Source organism: Hylobates moloch, unplaced genomic scaffold, assembly GCF_009828535.3.
Source record: "Hylobates moloch isolate HMO894 unplaced genomic scaffold, HMol_V3 SCAFFOLD_6, whole genome shotgun sequence".
Classification (NCBI taxonomy): domain Eukaryota; kingdom Metazoa; phylum Chordata; class Mammalia; order Primates; family Hylobatidae; genus Hylobates; species Hylobates moloch.
Genome location: NW_026652281.1, coordinates 5,564,409 through 5,585,249, shown reverse-complemented (window position 1 = coordinate 5,585,249; position 20,841 = coordinate 5,564,409). Strand labels below are relative to the sequence as shown.

Below are 20,841 nucleotides of genomic sequence, written 5' to 3'. Positions count from 1 at the left end.
TAAGCCTTTCTACACGTAGGCAATGTTGTCTATTTTGCAGATGAGCAAACCGAGGCTGAGAGGTTAATTAAATTGCCTAAAGCCACACAGCTGTGAACACATGAGCAGAATTTAGAACCCAGACGTGGCTGGAGCTGGGGGTGGTGGTGACCTATGGCCCCCTGCCACCCTGGGCAGCATGATCAGGGCCTTGCCTGTACCTTGTAGGATTCCTTCCTGCCCTGATTTCGGCTTCTGCCCTCTCTCTGCACCCTCCCTGCCCCACACTGAGCTCCTCCAAGCCCCGCTGTCTGTGTCTGAAACTCCTCTGCCCTGATTCTGGGCTCCCATAGGGTCTGGTGTGCTGGAAGTCCAGTTTCTCAGCTGTAGGATAACCTCGGAAAGGATGTCACGGCCAACGAGGAAGATGCTTTCTCTTGGCTTTTCCTAAAAAGGCAGACGGGAGTTCTGGCCACTCAAAAAGAATCACTACCTGTGGTCCCATCGCTATCCCAAATGTGTGGCTTCCCTGCTCCCCTCACAAGCCACGGCACCAGGGGCTTCCAGAGACTTATTTCAAATCCCAGCTCTGGCCGGGTGTGGTGGCTCATGCCTGTAATCCCAACACTTTGGGAGGCCAAGACGGGCAGATCACATGAGGTCAAGAGTTCGAGACCAGCCTGGCCAACATGGCGAAACTCCATCTCTACTAAAAATACAGTAATTAGCCAGGCATGGTGACAGGTACCTGTAATCCCAGCTACTATGGAGGCTCAAGCAGGAGAATCTCTTGAATCTGGGAGATGGAAGTTGCAGTGAGCTGAGATCTCCCCACTGCACTCCAGCCTGGGCCACAGAGTGAGACTCTGTCACCAGAAAAAAAAAAAAAAATCCCAGCTCTGCCACTTTCTATCTGGGTGACCTCGGGTGAATGAGTCCCTCTGAGCCTCAGTTTTCAGGAAATGGGGACAAAAGCAGCACCTATTTCTTATGGTTGCTAAGAATTAAATAAGCTATTGAACGTGAATGTGCCCGGCCCCAGCAGCTCCGCAAACACCTGTTAAATCTGAAGGTGATGATGACTGCCTTTGTTTTTACAGCAAAAAAACAAAAGAACTTTGTAGGACAAATCAGAAACCAAACTGTTTTCTGAAAAACAAAAAAACATTTATTTCTGTAAACTGTCTGAGTGCAGAGATGTTCTTTACAATCCCAACACAGTACAGATTTCTTCCCCAAAACGAAATGAGCAAAGGAAAAAAAGAAAAAGAGCTATATCAAATGTGCTCATGAAGAACCAAGCCAACCTCATCTTTCTTTAAAAACAAAACAAAAGGATCCATTTGAATGTGTGGTGCAGGCATAGGATTGAAGCCGCAGGCTTTTGGGGTGCTGTGAGCCCAGGGCTTTGCTCAGCTCACAGCTAGCGCAGCGGGCGGAGCAACCCTTTGGCCCGAGCCATCCTCGCAGCTTGCACAGAAGCTTCCTGAACCTAAGGGATCCGTTCCCAGCTCTCCTTAAATTCCCAGTCCCCACCCTGGGCCTCTCTCCCTAATGATCTCGTCGCTTTGGGAGCCCCTGAAGTGAACCCTGAAATACTCCCTCCGTCAACTCTGGGCTCAGACCTTTGCCCTTCTCTGTGTCACAAGGAAATTTCGGTCAAGAGGGCAGGAACAGGTGGTTTCAGACCGTGCAGCAAAGCCACTGCCAGGCAAGTTTTAAGGCAAATGTTATCTCGTCTTATTCAGTTTGAGCCAGACCTAACCTTCTCACCACCGAGCAATCCTGCCTCTGCCGGAAATGCATCTTAGGCAACTCTGGATGGAGGTGGGATGAGGGAGCCCGGGGCAGATACCAAGAGGTCTGGGCCTGAGTAGGGAATGGACGTGTGTGCTTATGAAGGCTGCAGGCACCGGGCGCAGCTCCTGGCCCAGCTGCCCCTCAGCGGTACACAGGAAGCAGGGCCCAAGAAAACTGAGATGGCAAAACAGGCCCGGGCTCTGGAAAGCAACGTGAGGTCATGCAAATCTGACTAGGCAGACCTCGTCGCGTGGAAGAGAAATGCCAGGAAAAGGGGTCACTGCAGGAGGCACCTCGGATCTGATGGCAGGCAGGACCTTGCATCAAAATGATTTTTCTTTAGAACAAAAAAGAGGGAGAGAAAAGAAAAAGAAGATCAAAGAAAGCGGTTCCGTGAGCGTCATGAGATAGGGCACAGCAGGGTTCTAAGGGAAGCAGGAAGGTTGGGGCTGCGGACACAGGGTGGCGGGCGCTGCCTCTCATGGCTTCTTTTCTCCCTGGTGGGCTGGTGGGCTAGTAGCTGAGGCCGGCGGTCCTCTCCCCCGGGGAGCAGGCAGATGACTTTGGCAGGGGCGGTGTGGGGTGGGCTGGGGTTACTCCGTCTGGGCGTCGTAATTGGCTCCCCCCGCCTTCTTCAGCTCGCTCTTGATGAAATCTTCCTCCAGCTCCTTCCGATCACTGATCACAAACTCCTTAGCGAAATTCTGCAAGAACAAAGGAAAACAGCGTTCCTATTAAGAAGGAATGGACAGGATGTGAGGGTGGCTCAGGGAACACACTGAGAAGCAAAGCACTGAAAACCCTGCCGAGAGATGGAAATGGAAATTCGGCAGCAGACTCATCTGGCAGAAAAAAACCTGACTGGGGAGGAGGGAGTGGGGCCGACCTGATGCTGCATCTTCCCATGTCCGTGGGGATGACCGAAGGAAGCCAGGGCTTGAATTTTGGCTGTGTTACCTTGGCCAAGTCCCTTCAGTTCTCTGTGCCTCAACTTCCTCATCTGTAAAAAACTATCTTGTCAGGAGAATAATAGGTTACGAGGTTGGAAAGGCACACGGGTGTGCTGGTAAATGTTTAACACCAGGCACTCCAAAAAAAAAGAAAAAGACAAAAGCTCAGATTAGTCTTTTGCCCATTTCCATGATGTAAATAGTCCCACAGTGGCTGATGTCAGGCTATCAAAGTGATGTCACCATACGTGGAGGTGGAAGGAGACAGGCGTAATTGGCTCTCACCAGCTGGGACAAGCAAGCTTCAGCCACCAATGTTCCTAATGATGCAGAAGCCTCCAGTCCTGGGTCTGCCGTGGGCTCTCCACCCGCACTGAGTTACACGAGGGTAGAGGCCCTGCCTTCATTCAACAAACAGCATGCCAAGCTGTGGGGCTACAGGGCTGAGCAAAATGGATGCAGTCACTCTTTCCTCTTGGAATACACAGGTTTCACCCATAGAACCCGCAGGCACCCATGGTGCACTCAGTAAACGCTTGTGGCATGAATGAGGGAAGCAGGTGACCTGGCTTATCAGACAGCCCTAAGCCATGATGATACTCCGTTACTGCCATATGTGGATCATAAGACTTTAACAAACAAAATTTCAGGATGATGATGGACAGCTTGACAAAAAAAGCTATCAAAACTACAAATAACAAGTCTAAAGGTAAGAAAATCATCCACATTTTTTAAAAAAAGCCCATAAGGAAATAACATAAACAATGACCATCATATTCTTTTCTTCCTGAGAGAGAAGCCTGTTGCCCAGGCTGGAGTGCAGTGGCGCAATCTCGGCTCACTGCAACCTCTGCCCCGAGGGTTCAAGCCATTCTCATGTCTCAGCCTCCCATGTAGCTGGAACTACAGGCGCCCGCCACCATACCCGGCTAATTTTTGTATTTTTAGTAGAAGCAGGGTTTCGCCATGTTGGCCAGGCTGGTCTCAAACTCCTGGCCTTAAGTGATCCGCCCAGCTTGGCCTCCCAAGGTGTTGGCATTACAGGCGTGAGCCACCATGCCCGGCCAACCACAATTATTAAGCACTTATGTGTACCAGCACAGTGCCACAGTACTGAGAATGACACACAGTAGGAAACATGAATCATGGAAGGTGGAAGCAACCCCTATGTCCATCAACAGAGGAGTGGATTATCGAAACACGGTCCTTCCACACAATGGAATATTCCTCAGCCACAGAGAGGAACGAAGTGCTCGCACGCACAACTACATGGATGAACCTGGAAAACAGGATGCTGAGCGAAAGAAGCCAGGCATGAAGACCATGTATTGTCAGCTGCCATTGGTATAAATGTCTAAAAAAGGCAAACCCATACAGACAGAAAGCAGACTCGTGGTTACGTGGAGCTGGAGATGGGAACAGGAAATGACAGAGACGTTCTAAAATTGGGATTGTGGTGATAGGTGCACAAGTCTGCTAATTCACGAAAAAGTACTGAACAAGTACACTTAGGATGACTTGATTTTGTGGTACATACATTATACCTCAATCAAGTTCTTTTTAAAAAGGCCCGTACGCTGATCAACATTATTTCCATTTTAAAGGTGAGAAAACATAGGCTGGAGATTACAATGCTTGTCCAAAGTCAGACAACCAGAAAGTCCAGTTGACGCCAAAGCTGGCATCTTGAAAGAGCCACCACCTCCTTTTGGGGTAATGAAAAAGTTTGGGAACCAGACAGAGGTAGGGCTTGTACAACACGGTGAATGTTCTGAAACCCAGTGAATTGTACACTTTAAAATGGTTCAGGCCAGGCACAGTGGCTCACGCCTGTCATCCCAAGCACTTTGCAGCCCGAGGCAGGCAGATCACCTGAGGTCAGGAGTTTGAGACCAGCCTGGCCAACATGGCGAAACCCCATCTCTACTAAAAATACAAAAATTAGCCGGGCGTGGTGGCGCAGGCCTGTAATCCCAGCTACTCGGGAGGCTGAGGCAGAAGAATCGCTTGAGCCCAGGAGGCGGAGCTTGCAGTGAGCCAAGATCGCACCACTGCACTCCATCCCGGGCGACAGGGTGAGATCCATCTCAAAATAAATAAATAAACATAAACATAAAAAGGTTCATTTTATGTTACATGAATTCCACCACAATTAAAAAATAAAAAACAAAAGAGTCGCCATATCGCCAAGAATGATGAGCCCAGGAGCATCCTCAAGGTCAAGCTTTACAATAAAAAGACAATGCATTTGGCGCGCAAAGCCAATGACAACACTAACAAAGTGGAGAACGGGAGGTTAATTTTTATCAAGCAGCTGATGTGTGCCAGGAACAGCCTCACTCATGTTCTCATTCACCCCTCTCAGTATATTAGCTTTATTTTATTTTACTTTTTGAAGATAAGACTCATGGGCTGGGCTTGAAGAGATTTGCCCAGAATGACAAAACAACCTTTAGATCCTTTCTGTTCCCACCCCACTATAGTGTGTTACTAAGTGTATGTGATCAGTGCAATGAAAGAACACAAGTTGGATGTAAGAGCCAGAAAGGAGAATTGAGAATTAATGTATTTCTCAACCCTGAGCCCCACGGATTGAGGGAGGGGTAGAGAGCTTTCAGAAGGAGGAAGCCGACAGCTCAAGATGCTTATAGAAGAAAGTCCAAAGTTCCTCTGCTTTGTGATAGCTATATATGGCAATTACAGAAATAAGAACACTTGAAGTTCAAGTAGGTTAGCTATTAGAAGATTTAGATTAAGAATAATAAGTTTGACAGCCATGGATGGTGGTTCACGCCTGTAATCCCAGCACTTTGGGAGGCTGAGGTGAGCAGATCATGAGGTCAGGACATCGAGACCAGCCTGGCCAACATGGTGAAAACCTGTCTCTACTAAAAATACAAAAATTAGCTGGGTGTAGTGGCACACGCCTGTAATCCCAGCTATTCGGGAACCAGTAGCTACTGGGAGGCAGAGATGGCAGTGAGCCGAGATGGTGCTACTGCACTCCAGCCTGGCAACAGAGTGAGACTCCATCTCAAAAAAAGAAAAATAAGTTTGATAAGGTCTAAGAAATCTCAAATGAAAGATACATGGAGCTAGGCACAGGCCAACCTAAAACCACAAGTACTTAGGAAATCAAATTAGAATGAAACAAAAAGAAGCAAAACAGACAGCAGATCTAGTAAAACATAACAATAAATGTAAATGAACAAAATTACCTTTAAAAATGCTATGTTTCAAACTACAAAAAAACCCCTCAAACCTTGTACTACATACCAGAGACATATTTAAAATCAAAAGATTAGCAGAAAAATGATTCCAAGTTATACAAACAAAAGCATATACAAAAGCAACCATATGATCTCTGAAAACATTTAAAGCAAACTGAATCTCACAAGATAAACAGGGTCATCCTGCAACTTGATAACCCTCCTGGCTCAGCTGATGTTCTTTCCTCTCTGCTCAGTAGAAAGTAGAATGGAAGGTTATTTTCCCTGTAGAAGGGCTGTTTTTATTGTCAGTACTTGGAGAGGTCTTAAAAGACAAGTCGTCCAGCAATCCGATTACTGCCAAAAAGCAAAGGGTTAGAAAGCAAGTGTCTTAACACATTGAACTGGCTCACACCTAAAAGTCCTGTATTCATATTTCATTTCCAATTTATCCTCAGGGGAATACAGAGAGTTAGAATGTGCAAAATTGAATCTTCCCTCATTCCTTACTGCTTTTTTTTTTCCTTTTTTTGCCTCTTCCAATTACCAAGAAAGACAAAACTTTAAACATTTCTGAAGCTACAGTGACAATGGCCATGCTCTAGGCCCCTTTAGAATAGACTCCAGATTCTCTGTTCGGAAGAATCCTGACATACTGCCTCCAGGGGTGAGCTGAAGACCTTGTATTCAGACATGAGCCTGTTGGCTCCCTTCACCTTCAGTCTGGCTGACAGCTGGTGCATTTGGCTCTGCTCCCCTCCTCACACAAGAGCCCCCGCCGCGTGACTGCCAAGGTGTACAGCCTGGGACTCGACGCAGCCCATGCTGGTGCAAAGCCGAGCAGAGAGAAGGGATGGATGGAGGACACTGGAGGTCCGGGCTCCCTCTGGGCCTTAGAATCACCATGGCCTCATAGACAGCAGGGCTGGTGGTCCTTAGAGGTCATCTCTTGCCCCTCAATTCAGAAGAGGAAACTGAGGCTCGGCAAGTGACACCATGAGGCTGGTTAAGCGGCAGTCATCCCCCAGCCCACTGCTCTCCACCCTCGCACCTGGGTCCGCTCATCTCTCCCCCCTGCCCATCAGCTTCCCTCCCCTCTTTGTGTCTCCTCCTCGTGCTGCTCCTGTGTCTTGTCCACCCCTGCCCCGTTCTTTGAGCCTGGCAGTCACTCCTAGCACCTTCCAAATAAAGTGTCTGCATCTCAATCCAGTCATCCCCCTGGGACCGGCTCCCTGCTGTCACCTCACCGGCAGACTGGTCATGCACGGGCCCATTGCCTGGACATCACGTGGACACATGGGTGAGACGGGCCTGTGACCAACAGTGGTCAGTTCCCTTGGAGCCAGAGCTGGACCCCAGCCTGCTCCTGAGTGGACACCGAGCTGCTCCCACCTTCTATAGGGCCAGCACCAACTCTGCAGGGGCCCAGGAGGTCAGGCCGCATGGAGCGGCTACTAGCAGGCCTCCATCCTACACGGGGTGCTCCCAAGCCCCCAGAGGCTTACAAAGGTGAGCCAGCACCTTCCATTCAGGGCGTGGACTGCACAGAATGTCCCCAAAATGTCTGACGTGAGCCTCAGCCTAAAAACCAACTGAAAACGACCTCCACACCTCTCCACCTCCATGCCTTCCAGCGGCTCCCGCGAGATGAGGGAGTTGCAAGCACCACTGGGGAGTGGGCTTCATTGCATGTCTTCAAAATGAGGCAGAAGCTGAGCAAACACGGCTCTGGGCAGATGGACTCTGACTTGGGAGCAATGCCTGAGACTGGAGGGAGCCTGCGTGGAGCAGCTGAAGTCTGCCTTGCACCTGAGGCTGGAAACCACAGGGAACATATGTATGCAAAGCGTGGCCACCCCTACACCACACACACCGCCTCAAGACACAGCACTTGCCAGCACCCACATGCCACCAACACCCACAGGGGCAGGGGCAGGTGGCAAGACTCAGGAGGCAAGTCCTTCATCAGAAGGAGACTTCCAGGGCCTAGAGCAATGCGGACATATACAGAATTTTAAATTTTCTTTTTTTGAAACACAGTCTCACTCTGTCACCCAAGCTGGCGTGCAGTGGTGCAATCTCGGCTCACTGCAGGCTCAACCTGCTAGGTTCAAGCGAAGCGATCCTCCCACCTCTGTCTTCCTAGTAGCTAGAACTACAGGCACAAGCCACCACGTTCAGCTGATTTTTGTATTTTTCTGTAGAGACGTGGTTTCGTCATGTTGCCCAGGCTGGTCTCCAACTCCTGGGCTCGAGCGATCCACCCATCTTGGCCTCCCAAAGGTCAGAATTTTGAATTTTCTTTCTTTCCTTTTTTTTTTTTTTTTTTTTTTTGACAGGTCTCACTCTGTCACCCAAGCTGCCAGGCTGGAGTGCATTGGTGCAATCTCAGCTCACTGCAACCTCCACCTCCGGTGCTCTAGCAGTCCTACCACCTCAGCCCCCGAAGTAGCTGGGACTACAGGTACACACCACCATGCCCAACTAATTTTTTTTTTTTTTTGGTAGATAATGGGGTTTTACCATGTTCCCCAGGCTGGTCTCGAACTCCTGAGCTGACGTGATCCACTGACCTCGGCCTCCCAAAGTGCTAGAATTACAGGCGTGAGCCACTATGCCTGGCCGGGAATTTTCAATTTGCTACTAGCCACAGTGAAAAATGTAAAAAAGAAACCAGTGCCATTTATTTTAATAGTATTTTATCTAATCCAATATATGCAAAATATTGTCATTTCCACAATGTAATCGATGCTAAAAGTTACTGACAAGGTCCTTTACATTCATTTCTTTGGAACCCAGCCTTAGAAACGCTGTGTGCCCACCAGGTATACGGCACGCGGTGATATGGCTGGGTGTGCTTTCAGGCGCTCAGTGGCCACGTGTGGCCGGCAACAGCGCAGGTCTAGACAGAATATGAAAGAGTCTGAAAGAATAATGTGATCAGGCAAAGAGAATAATGAATTGCAGAGCATTAGGGCCCATCTGAGGGGGGTAGACAGCTGCGCCATGTCCAGATCCGGGTGGTGGCTTCAAAGGTATGCACCATGAACGTTCAAAACATACAAAACTTGAGCCAGATGCAGTGGCTCATGCCCAGCACTTTGGGAGGCCGAGGTGAGTGGATCACCTGAGGTCAGCAGTTCAAGACCAGCCTGGCCAACATGGTGAAACCTCATCCCTACTAAAAATACAAAAAATTAGCTGGGTGTGAGAGGCGGGAGAATCACTTGAACCGGGGAGGCGGAAGTTGCAGTGAGCTGAGATCGCACCATAGCACTCCAGCCTGGGCGACAAGAGCGAAACTCTGTCTCAAAAAAAAATATATATATATATACATATACACACACGCACACACGCACACACACACACTCATCGAGTAGTATTCCTAAGATCTGTGCGTTTTACTCTATGTAAATTGTGTTTCAGTTAAACAAAATAGTGAAGGGAGGTGGGGCGCAGTGGCTCATGCCGGTAATCCCAAGCACTTTGGGAGGGCGAGGAGGGAGGATCGCTTGAGCCCCGGAGTTCAAGACCAGCCTGGGGAACATAGTGGGACCCTGTCTCTATAAATAATAACAATAATAATAATAATAATAATAATAATAGTAATAATAATAGTAATAAATAGCCAACAGTGGTGGTGTGCGCCTGTTGTCCCAGCTACTTGGGAGGCTGAGGCAGGAAGATCACTCGAGCCTGTGAGGTCGAGGCTGCCGTGAGCCATGATCGCACCACTGCACTCCACCCTTGAGACCTGCCATTCACCTCTTCGTTACGTAGAGGACCAGGAGCAACTCAGAGAGGGGACACAATTCATCCCAGGGGACACAGCAACTTCCCGGCAGGGCCCTGGGGATGCGTTGCTGGTGCCAGCCCCGCTTTCTCCCCACATCCCGCCTCCAGGGGCTGCTCTAGACTGCCAAGCCCTCGAGGCAGCTGCCACAACCTGCCAGAGACTGCACAGCAACGGGTGTCAGTCTGGGGGCACTGTCACCTGTGGCTGAAGAAAGCTCTTTGTTTTGTCTAGGAACTCGGTGTCGCTCTCTCATAGCTGCCAGACGGGGGACTTCTCTTTTCTTGCCAAAGCAGGATTTTTTTCCAAGGGCCTCATCCAACTAAGTCTCACTCCTAGCAGCTGAAGCTGCTTGAATGGTTTAGAATTATGCAACCAGCAAGAGAAGACAAGTTTTTTTGTTTTTGTTTTTGTTTTTTTGAGACGGACTCTCACTCTGCTGCCCAGGCTGGAGTGCAATGGTGCGATCGGCTCACTGCAACCTCTGCCTCCCGGGTTCAAGTGATTCTCCTGCCTCTACCTCCTGAGTAGCTGGGATTACAGGCAACCACCACCACGCCTGGCTAATTTTTGTATTTTTAGTAGAGACGGGGTTTCACCATGTTGGCCAGGCTGGTCATAAATGAAGACAAGTTTTGTCCCTGTGACCCTTCTCAAGTGCTTATAGATTCATGCCTCAAAGATGCAAAACAAACATACAACGAAACTTGTCTCCACCTTTCTGAGGAGGGTAATATAGCAGAGGGTGCGGGTTAGGTACAGGGACTCTGTAGAGAGTCTCGCCGTCTATTTGCAAGGCTGGATTTTAAAGTGCATGTTCTCCTATCTTGGTTTTAAATCATCCTTTTCTCATTTATTTATTTATTTATCTATCTTTTGAGATGAAGTTTTTGTTCTTGTCACCTAAGCTGGAGTGCAGTGGCACAATCTCAGCCCACTGCAATCTCCACCTCCTGAGTTCAAGCGATTCTCCTGCCTCAGCCACTCGAGTAGCTGGAATTACATGCGCCCACCATCACACCTGGCTAATTTTTGTATTTTTAGTACAGACAGGGTTTCACCATGTTGGCTAGGCTGGTCTTGAACTCCTGATCTTAGGTGATCCACTCACCTCTGTCTCCCAAAGTGCTGGGATTACAGGCATGAGTCACCACGCCCAGCCCATCCTTTTCATTTTTATTTTTATTTATTTTCATTTTTTGAGACAGAGTCTCACTCTGTCGCCCAGACTGGAGTGCAGTGGTGCGATCTCAGCTCACCACAACCTCCACTTCTGGGTTCAAGCAATTCTCCTGCCTCAGCCTCTGAAGTAGCTGGGATTACAGGTACGTAACACCACGGCCGGCTCATTTTTGTATTTTTATTAGAGACAGGGTTTCATCATCTTGGCCAGACTGGTCTCGAACTCCTGGCCTCAAGTGATCTCCCCACCTCGCCCTCCCAAAGTGCTGGGATCACAGGCATGAGCCACCACACCCCACCCCTTTTTGTTTTTTAATGGCTCCCAACTGCCCGGGTTTAAACCCCAGCATGCTGGGAGTAGGTCCGGGCCAAATACAAACAGGCACCGTTGTCCACAGGCATCTCCAGTGGCCTGAGCCTCCCTGGGGACTCAACCTCCCTGAGCCTGAGTCTCCTCGTCTGCAAATGGGGACAATAGCAGCTTCACATCCCAGGCCTGCTGTGAGGGTCGTATGACCATAAAAGAGGCTTACACACTTGATGAGAATACCTGGTAGAAAGTGGAGTGCTCAACAGTCAGAGAGAATGTTTTACAGGACTGTGGGTTCACCTTCATTCTCAGGATCGTTAGGGGAATTTGAGATTTAATGAAGTTCCCTCAGCCACTCAGAGTGAAGACACAAGCAGTAGCTGGTTCCTCTTCTCATTCCTAACGTTTATTTTTTAACGAAGGGAAGTCCCAGCAATTCCTTGGAATAACCAAGTCAGTGAAACTGGCAGAGAGAAGACAACAAATCTGGCTGCAAACCCCAAAGCCAGGCCCAGGGTTAGCTTTGGGAAAAAGGCGGCCTGTCAGGGTACAAGTGTAGGGTCTGCTACTCAGGAGCGTTTGGGCTTTGAGGATATTCCTAACCAATGCGGAGAGTGTGGGTGCAGGGGAAGCTCTGGGGAGAAAACATGAGCGGGGATTCTTGGGCAGTTCCATTTGTGAAGTCAGGAATGCATATTTCTATGAAGTGGGGCCCAGGAGAGGAACTGATCTTCAATGTATTGAAAGACAATGAAAGTGACACAATTTGTTCTTCCCACGAACACACATTAGTAAACACCTGTCATATGCCACACACTCTCCTAGGCTCTGGGAAGTCAAAATTCTGGTACTTACTGGTCTCTCTGACAGACTGAGAATAGAAAAATAGAAGCAGCGGGCTCTAAAATGCCTAGAAGGCAATATTTAATGGCTCTGGGCCCTGGTTTCCACCTCTGTGAAAGAAGAAGACTGGACAACAGGGTCCCCCAGCCTTTCCCCACCAGTCATCCAGGGATCCTACACCTAAGCCTCCAGGGCGCATAGACACAGGATGAAGTTCCACCAGGGACACCAGATCCTAGGGCAATGGGGAAACCTGGCATGGAAAAGTCAGCTTTGGGATCACAGCATGGCTCTCACAACGAAGGATGCATACTGGCTTCAGGCCCATCCCAAATCCCCGTAACAAGGTGTAGGGACTAGAATCTCCCCTCCCGCAGGCATAAGATGGGGCCGGGGATAGATAAGACGTGTGCTGGACACATGAATGTGTCTTTTCCACAAGTGGGTGACAATGAATAAACCAAAGACCGTGAACTGCTAAAGAAAAGCAGCCACAGTCCCCAGCACCCTGCATCTTGCTAGGAGACAAGGCAATCTCCAAGGAACAGGAGCCAAATGAAAATGCACAGCTATGAAACCCACTGGGCACCCGCTGCCAACCCCACCGAGGCCCCTACACCTCCCTCCCACAACTATTCAAAGTGCTTGAAAGACCGAGGTTTTAAAAATTCCACCAGCAAGGTATAATTTACTCAAAAGGAATGGGTTCTTTTTTGTTTGTTTGTTCTGGTTTTGGTTTTGGTTTTTTGAGACAGAGTCTTGCTCCATTGCCCAGTCTAGAGTACAGTGGTACCATCTTGGCTCACTGCAACCTCCACCTCCTAGGTTCAAGCGATTGCCCTGCCACAGTCTCCCCAAGTAGCTGGGACTACGGGCATGTGCCACCACACCCAGCTAATTTTTGTATTTTTAGTAGAGACAGGGTTTCACCATGTTGGCCAGGCTGGTCTTGACCTCCTGACCTCAGGTGATCCGCCTGCCTCAGTCTCCCAAAGTGCTGGGATTACAGGCGTGAGCCACCAAGCCCGGCCGGAACAGGTTCTTATAATAGGCATGAGTCATTATAGATAAAGGGAAAAACTAACAGATCAAAATGGCACAGGCTAGGGTTTGACAGATTCAGGAACAAAGGCACCCTCGTAGCTCAGGAGTGACGTGACCCTGCTATACTGGGAGAGAACAAAAGCCAAGACAGAGGCACACGGCTGTATTTCAGGTGGACACACGGTAACCATCTAATGAAGATGGAAGGCATGGCGTCCTAGAAGCACACTGTGACGTCCTAGAAGCACACTGTGAGTGTTTTGGCCAAAACCAAACAGGGGCGGCTGTTCCTATGCCTGGATCTGTGACCCCAACAGGGCCCCCGGCCTCTTCAGCATTTGGGCAACTGCCTGGAGTCTAAGGCTGGGATTTCCTGACCACAGAGATTTACAGAAGCCCCAAACGCACCTTGCCTAATTTCTAACTACAGCTTCATCTAGACCAGGCATGTAAAGCATGCGGGAAATGTACTCTCCTCTCTCCAGTGTCCACAGCAGACATCGCAAATTAATCATGGCACTTTCCCCACCGAGTCCAGGCTTAACCTCAGAATCCCCCTTAACCCGGAGCTCCAAATAGCCCAGGCTTATTGATCAGTTGACAAGCCAGAGATTAAATCCAGGTTCGGATCTTCAACTTCTGCCCCATCAAAACTGTGCCCAGCATTTCTTATTCCTCAGCCACATCCACATTTGGGAATTTTTCCCAAAGAAATAACAGAATTTTTAAAAAATAACAACGTACATACTCAAAGATGTTCATTACCAGTAAATACCAGGCTGTTTCCATTTTTAGCAAAAGTTGGATAAATAAACAAATACTATCTACGTAACACTTCATATACACCAGGCACTTATTATACATGGTATCTTATTGAATTTTCACAATTCCATGAGTGAGATATTATCATACACATTTTTCAGATGAGAAAATTGAGGACAAGGGAAGTGAAGTAGCCAGCAGATCACAGGATTCACTCCACGCCAGGGAACTCACCGGGTGGAGGAACAGACGCACACAGGCATGCACGCACACACACACAGATATGCACACACCAACACACACACACGCAGGCATACACACACACAGGCATGCACCCACACAGGTGCATGCACACACACACAGGAATGTACCCACACAGGTGCACACACACACACAGGCATGCACACACCCTCTCACACACATACATGCGTATGTACATACAGGCATGCACAGACATACACACACAGACACACAGGGATGTGTCCACACAAATGTATACACACATAGGTGCATAGAAACACAGGTATGCACACACACATGCACATGCAGGCATGCATACACAGACACATGCACACAGACGCATGCATACATACACACAGATACATGCATGCACACACAGGTGCACACACAGGTATGCACACACATGCACATCCAAGCATGCATACACACATATACACATGCATGCACACCCATCCATACTCATACACAGCAGTGCACACACATACACATATATACACACAGGCACACACACATCCACTCCCACACACAGGCATGCACACACACCACCATACAGAGGTGGGCACACACACAAAATGGGTATCACAGACTTACATACGTTGTACTACATCCACTTACAAAATAATATTTGGCCATTACAATAATAAAAACAGGCCGGGCACAGTGGCTCATGCCTGTAATCCCAGCACTTCGGGAGGCCCAGGCAGGCGGATCACCTGAGGTCAGGAATTCGCGACCAGTCTGGCCAACATGGCATCTCTATTAAAAATATCAAATTGGCTGGGTATGTTGGCATACACCTGTAGTCCCAGCTACTTGGGAGGCTGAGGCAGGAGAATCACTTGAACCAGGAGGCAGAGGTTGCCATGAGCTGAGATCGTGCCACTGCACTCCAGCCTGGGAGACAAGAGCAAAATGCCACCTAAAAAAAAAAAATTATAAAAACAAAAAGTATTTATGAAATGTCAAGAGAAAGGACACAGGCTGTATCTCTGCTCTGCTAAAGGCTGTGGCAAGGGCTCCACGGGAAGGGGCAGACCCCTCTGTGTGAGGTAGGGGGTAGTGACTGATCACTTAGCTCCTGTATTTTGTCAGAACCCTTTCGGCAAACCACAGCGACTTGGAATAGAACCACCATGGAGCGAAGACTGAGTGTGTGTGCTTGTTTCATAAGGGACTCTCGCAAGGCAAGATGTCCGGGAACACAGAATAACAAGAGGTGGACAAAAGCGTGCAGGGGTCCAGGGAAGGGGAAGAGAAGACGGGGAGGAAAGACACTCGTACATGGGGCAAGATTTAGAGTGCAGTGAGCCTTCGGCCTTTCATGAAGGCTAGGAAACATGCACTTCACACACAAAGAGCTCTCCAGATTCATTTCTTCAGGTTAAGACCAGTACACGTTCGAATGCTGCATCCTCACGGCACAGCAACTGTACACCGTGCTAGCGACTGTGTCAGGAATCACTGCACCAGAGCGTCCGGATGCCAGCTGCCGGCAGGTGCCTGGGGCAGGTACCAGGCTAGGGCAGGCTGGCCAAGGGCTGGCACTGGTCTGGAGTTTGGTGGAGGGCAGCCAGGTCACAGCCCGCTGGGCAGAATTCTTTGCTTATTAAGGTGGCTTCATTTACATGCCAGGCCCAAACCTAGGGTGCAGGGATCTCCTTCTTTCCCCTAGGAGACTGTTTTTTCCTCTAAGACTTTTTTTTTTGAGATAAGGTCTTGCTCTGTTGCCCACACTGGAGTGCCAGTGCATCCTCACAGTGGTGTGATCATAGCTCACTGCATCCTTGACCTCCTGGGCTCAGCCTCCCGAGTAGCTTGGACTATAGGTACATACCACCACGCTCGGCTAATTTTTTTATATTTTTTTGTAGAGGCAGGGTCTCACTATATTGCCCAGGCTGGTCTGGAACTCCTGGGCTCAAGCAATCCTCCCACTTCAGTTCCCCTAAGGGCTTTTAACCTCTTTAGTGAAAGATCCACAGAGCAGACCCATTGCTCTTGAGTTTCAGATCCCCCCAGGGCTCCTCACTGCCCTCCCATTATAAAAGCCCCACATTTAAAGTGGCCTCCAGTCCCCCACCATCTGGCTTCTGCCTGAACACTCACCTGGGCTCAAGAACTAGTCCTCTCTAAGCCTCAGTTTCCTCATCTGTATATTGGGGTCAGTACAGCCCCCAGCTCATGGATGAATAAGCCTGGCCCTCCATATACGAAACCTGATCCCACCATTCACAGGCTGCATCGGAGCTTTTATTTTTCAATTGTGCAATTTGTATTTTAAAAATATGGCCGGGCGCGGTGGCTCACGCTTGTAATCCCAGCACTTTGGGAGGCCGAGGCGGGCGGATCACGAGGTCAGGAGATCGAGACCATGGTGAAACCCCGTCTCTACTAAAAAATACAAAAAATTAGCCGGGCGCGGTGGCGGGCGCCTGTAGTCCCAGCTACTTGGAGGCTGAGGCAGGAGAATGGCGTGAACCCAGGAGGCGGAGCTTGTAGTGAGCCGAGATTGCGCCACTGCACTCCAGCCTGGGCGACAGAGTGAGACTCTGTCTCAAAAAAAAATATGACATGAGGCCGGGCGCAGTGGCTCACGCCTGTAATGCCAGCACTTTGGAAGGCTGAGGTGGGCAGATCACCTGAGGTCAGTTTGAGACCAGCCTGGCCAACATGGTGAAACCCCATCTCTACTAAAAATACAAAAATTAGGCTGGGCATGGTGGCAGGCACCTGTGGTCCCAGCTACTTGGGAGGCTGAGGCAGGAGAATCGCTTGAACCCAGGAGGCGGAGGTTGCAGTGAGCCAAGATGTCGCCACTGCACTCCAGCCTGGGCGACAGAGTGTGATTCCATCTAAAAACAAACAAACAAACAAATATATACATATGTATATATGTATGACATGAGCAACAAGAAACGCCCCCGGCCTGAGCCCAGGCCCAGGTGAAATGCATCAGGCCAAAAAGGCCCTTCTGGTTATGCAAATACAGAGTCCTTCCATGAACCACTGGCTTAAGGAAGCGTAAACACTCGACATAGAAATAAACAGCTGAAACCCTTTGAAGGCAACGAACAGTCAATGGATGGTCCACAGAGTGCTAAGTGGTAACTCATGCTTTCCAAGGGGGAACCGCAGCCTTGTAAATCTCATCCCATGGAGGGGTGTAGGTTCTCCTGGCTGCCCCAGTCAGCTCTCACTCCTGCTTTCTCTAATTTTTGTTGTTGTTGTTGAGATGGAGTATCGCTCTGTCGCCCAGGCTGCAGTGCAGGTGGCACAATCTCGGCTCACTCCAACCTCTTCCTCCTGGGTTCAAGCGATTCTCCTGCCTCAGCCTCCTGAGTAGCTGCGATTACAGGCGTGTGCCACTAGGCCCAGCCTAATTTTTGTATTTTTAGTAGACACGAGGTTTCACCATGTCGGCCTGGCTGGTCTCGAACTCCTGACCGGTCTCGAACTCCTGACCTCGGGTGATCCACCCGCCTCGGCCTCCCAAAATGCTGGGATTACAGGCATGAGCCACCGCACTCAGCCTCCTGCTTTCTACTGAAACAGAAGCAGAGATGTGGAAATTTCAACCTAGCCCCAAGTCCCCTGAGTGTAATTAGCTTCCACAATTTAATTTAATGCAGAGAACAGTTACTGAGCATTTATAAGCTTCTGTCCTGGTAATACACAAAGAGCCTACATGAGCAGATTCATTTCTTCATTTTTTTTTTTTTTTTTTGAGAAGGAGTCTTGCTCTGTTGCCCAGGCTGGAGTGCAGTAGTGCAATCTCGGCTCACTGCAACCTCTGGCTCCTGGGTTCAAGCGATTCTCGTGCCTCAGCCTCCCGAGTAGCTGGTAGCTGGGATTACAGGCACATGCCACCATACCCAGGTAATTTCCGTATTTTTACTAGAGACAGGGTTTTACTATGTTGGCCAGGTTGGTCATGGACTCTGACCTCAAGTGATCCACCCATCTTGGCCTCCCAAAGTGTTGGGATTACAGGCATGAGCCACTACGTCCAGCCCATTTCTTAATTTTTAAAAATTATTTTAAAATAGAGACGCAGTCTCACTATGTTGCCCAGGCTGGTTTCAAGCTCCTGAGCTCAAGCAATCCACTTGCTCTAGCCTCAAAAAGTACTAGGATTACAGGCATGAGCCATGGCACCTGGCCTCATTTCTTCATTTCTTAGCCCTTGTTATGTGCTAGCACACAGTAATCTTCCAGCATTAGGAGTACGATTCACAAAGCAGCCATGGCTTCTGCCTTTTAGGAGATTATGTCCTGGTTAGTAAGTTAATTATAATTCCTTAATTATAATACTATCTAGACCATAGTAGATACAGATACAGGCACAATTAATTCTGATTGAGGCTGGTAGGAGAATGGGATAAGAAATCAGGGTTTTGAAGGATGAATAGTTCACCAGGCATCAAAATGCAGAAGCCCTTTTCACACCCACTGCTTTTCTTTAATCATTCCAATCGCTCTGTGAAATTTTACATTCTCTTTTTCCTAAGCGAAAACACAGAAATTCTAGTGATAAATACCTGCCCAAGGTCCTACACCTGTGAGCTGATGGAGCCAGAATATCAACTGGAGTCTCACTCCCCTACATGCCGTAACTTTCTCCATTTCACACAGCAGCATTTTTTTAAAGTAAGCACAGAGCAACAAAGTTCACGTTCCAGTTTAAAGTTTCCACCAAGGAAGACTGAGAATCAGGAAACTTAAAAACTAATTGCATGTGCAACACGAGTCTACAAAAGGAGTGTCCGGCCCTGCTTGCGTGCGGCCTTCGAACCTCTTGCCCGGTGCCAGAAGGCTTGGGAAATGTGCAGTGTGGTGAAGTGGCCGTGTCGGGGCTCTGAGCCCACAGCCTGGATTCCAGGCATAGCTTTGCCATGTCCAAGCACCCGGACTTTGAGCAAGTTACTCAGCTTCCTCGGATCCCAAGCTCCTCATCTATAAAACAGGGCAAGTGGCAGACCTGGCCTCGTGAAGGACAAATGATTTAATACATGGAAAGTCCTTCAGAGAGTGTCAGGCACAGAGTAGGGCCACAATAAAACTATTGTTATTCATATTATTGCCACACTGGTACCCAAAAGAGGCCCTCAGAGGGGAGGGGTGGGTAAATCTGGTCCCAGAAATTAAGCCGATCCTGCCCCTGGGGTTTATTTTTATTTATTTATTTACTTATTTTTGAGACAGGGTTTTCCTCTGTCACCCAGGCTGGAATGCAATGACAGGAGCACAGCTCACTGCAGCCTCCAACTCCTGGGATCAAGCGATCCTTCCACCTCAGACTCCTGAGTAGCTGGGACTACAGGCATGCAACACCATGCTCCAGCTAATTTTTTTTTTATTTTAGTAGAGGCGAGGTCCCACTATGTTGACCAGGCTGGTCTCCAACTCCTGTGCTCAAGCAATCCTCCTGCCTTGGTCTCCCAAAGTGTTGGGATTATAGGTGTGAGCCACTAAGCCTGGTTACTCCTGGGGCTCAGAAGCCATCAGAATAGACTCCAATTTGCTAGTTCACACCATCCCTGGCACGTCCGTCCTTCCCGCCTCCACTCCTCCTTGGAGGCAGCAGCCTCTGTTGTCCTCTGTTCCTGAAAGCTGAGCTGCACGCCCTCTGGATTCCTGGCTCCGTGAACATTCATATTATGTTAAAGAATAAATAAAAGGATCAAGTGAATGAACCCATCCTGCAAGACAAGCATGATGCAGCATCGCCCAAGCATGGCTCTAAATCAAGAGAGCTTGGCCCTGGCACATCGCAGGTCACTACCAGCGGTCACTGCATTGTCCCCACAATCCCTCAGAGACACGAGAACAATAGGACCGAGGTTCTGTCCTGGGCACCAGCCGGGTACTTCTGTGTGGCAGACAACAGCTGTGGCCAGCCAGCCGTGCGTGCTGTGCGTTCAGCGCATTCCCCGGACTCGGGTCTGGGCATCGCAATCACCCCGCCCAGCTTGCCTGGCAGCCCCTGCTGCCCCATGGCCTTGCTGGCATTTGTCTTGTTTTCCCCCAGCCACAGACGCCTCTCAGTTTCTCAGGCTCTGAATACAGACTAAAGAGGATCAGAGTCGAACTTCACCCTTAATTCTTCCAGGCTCTAGCCCCAGCTCTGTCACTCATTAACTGTGAGTTTAGGGCGGGTCCTATCACTGCTGTGGGCCTCAGTTTCCCCGTATGCTGATGCACCTGTGTGCTGGCCACAGGTGAAGTATGAACTTTTTGAGCTCAGTTCTGGCAAGTGCGGGTGAGGCCAGACTCTTCCTGTGTGGCTGATGGCTGGCAATATCGGTGAACAAGATTCACGCCCTGTGCCCTGGAGCTCAGCATCTGTATCTAGCGTCTCCTAAGGAAATACTCTACAGAGTAGAAACATTTCTTGCCTGAACTGTGCATCACGGGGTTGTCTAAACGGAAAACTGGAAATAACAGCTGCTACTTCCGGGTCCCAGAAATTAATTCATTGTTCTAAGCACTTTCCCTATATTTGCTCATTTAATCTCCACCACAACCCTGCAAGGCAGGCATTATATTACCCTTATTTTATACATCAGGTGACTGAGCCCAGAGAGGGTAACCCATGTGTCCAAGGCCACACAGTAAGTGATGGAGCTGAAATTTGAACCCACACCATCTGGCTCCAAAGTCCACTGTACTACACTTTCCCCCTTGGCAAAGTAAAATAAGGTTCATTTAAAGGTAAAATGCCTTCATAAA

General features: G+C 49.1%; 1 protein-coding gene across 1 annotated transcript in view; it reads right to left on the bottom strand.

The window, feature by feature from the left end:
- Positions 1-1,124: 1,124 nt before the first annotated feature.
- COTL1 (coactosin like F-actin binding protein 1) overlaps positions 1,125-20,841 on the bottom strand; it is a 52,508-nt gene continuing 32,791 nt past the window's right edge. The window contains exon 4 of the mRNA XM_032156298.2: positions 1,125-2,483. Within this exon, the coding sequence (XP_032012189.1) occupies positions 2,373-2,483 (111 nt within the window). The 3' untranslated portion in view covers positions 1,125-2,372. The remainder of the gene's footprint in view (positions 2,484-20,841) is intronic.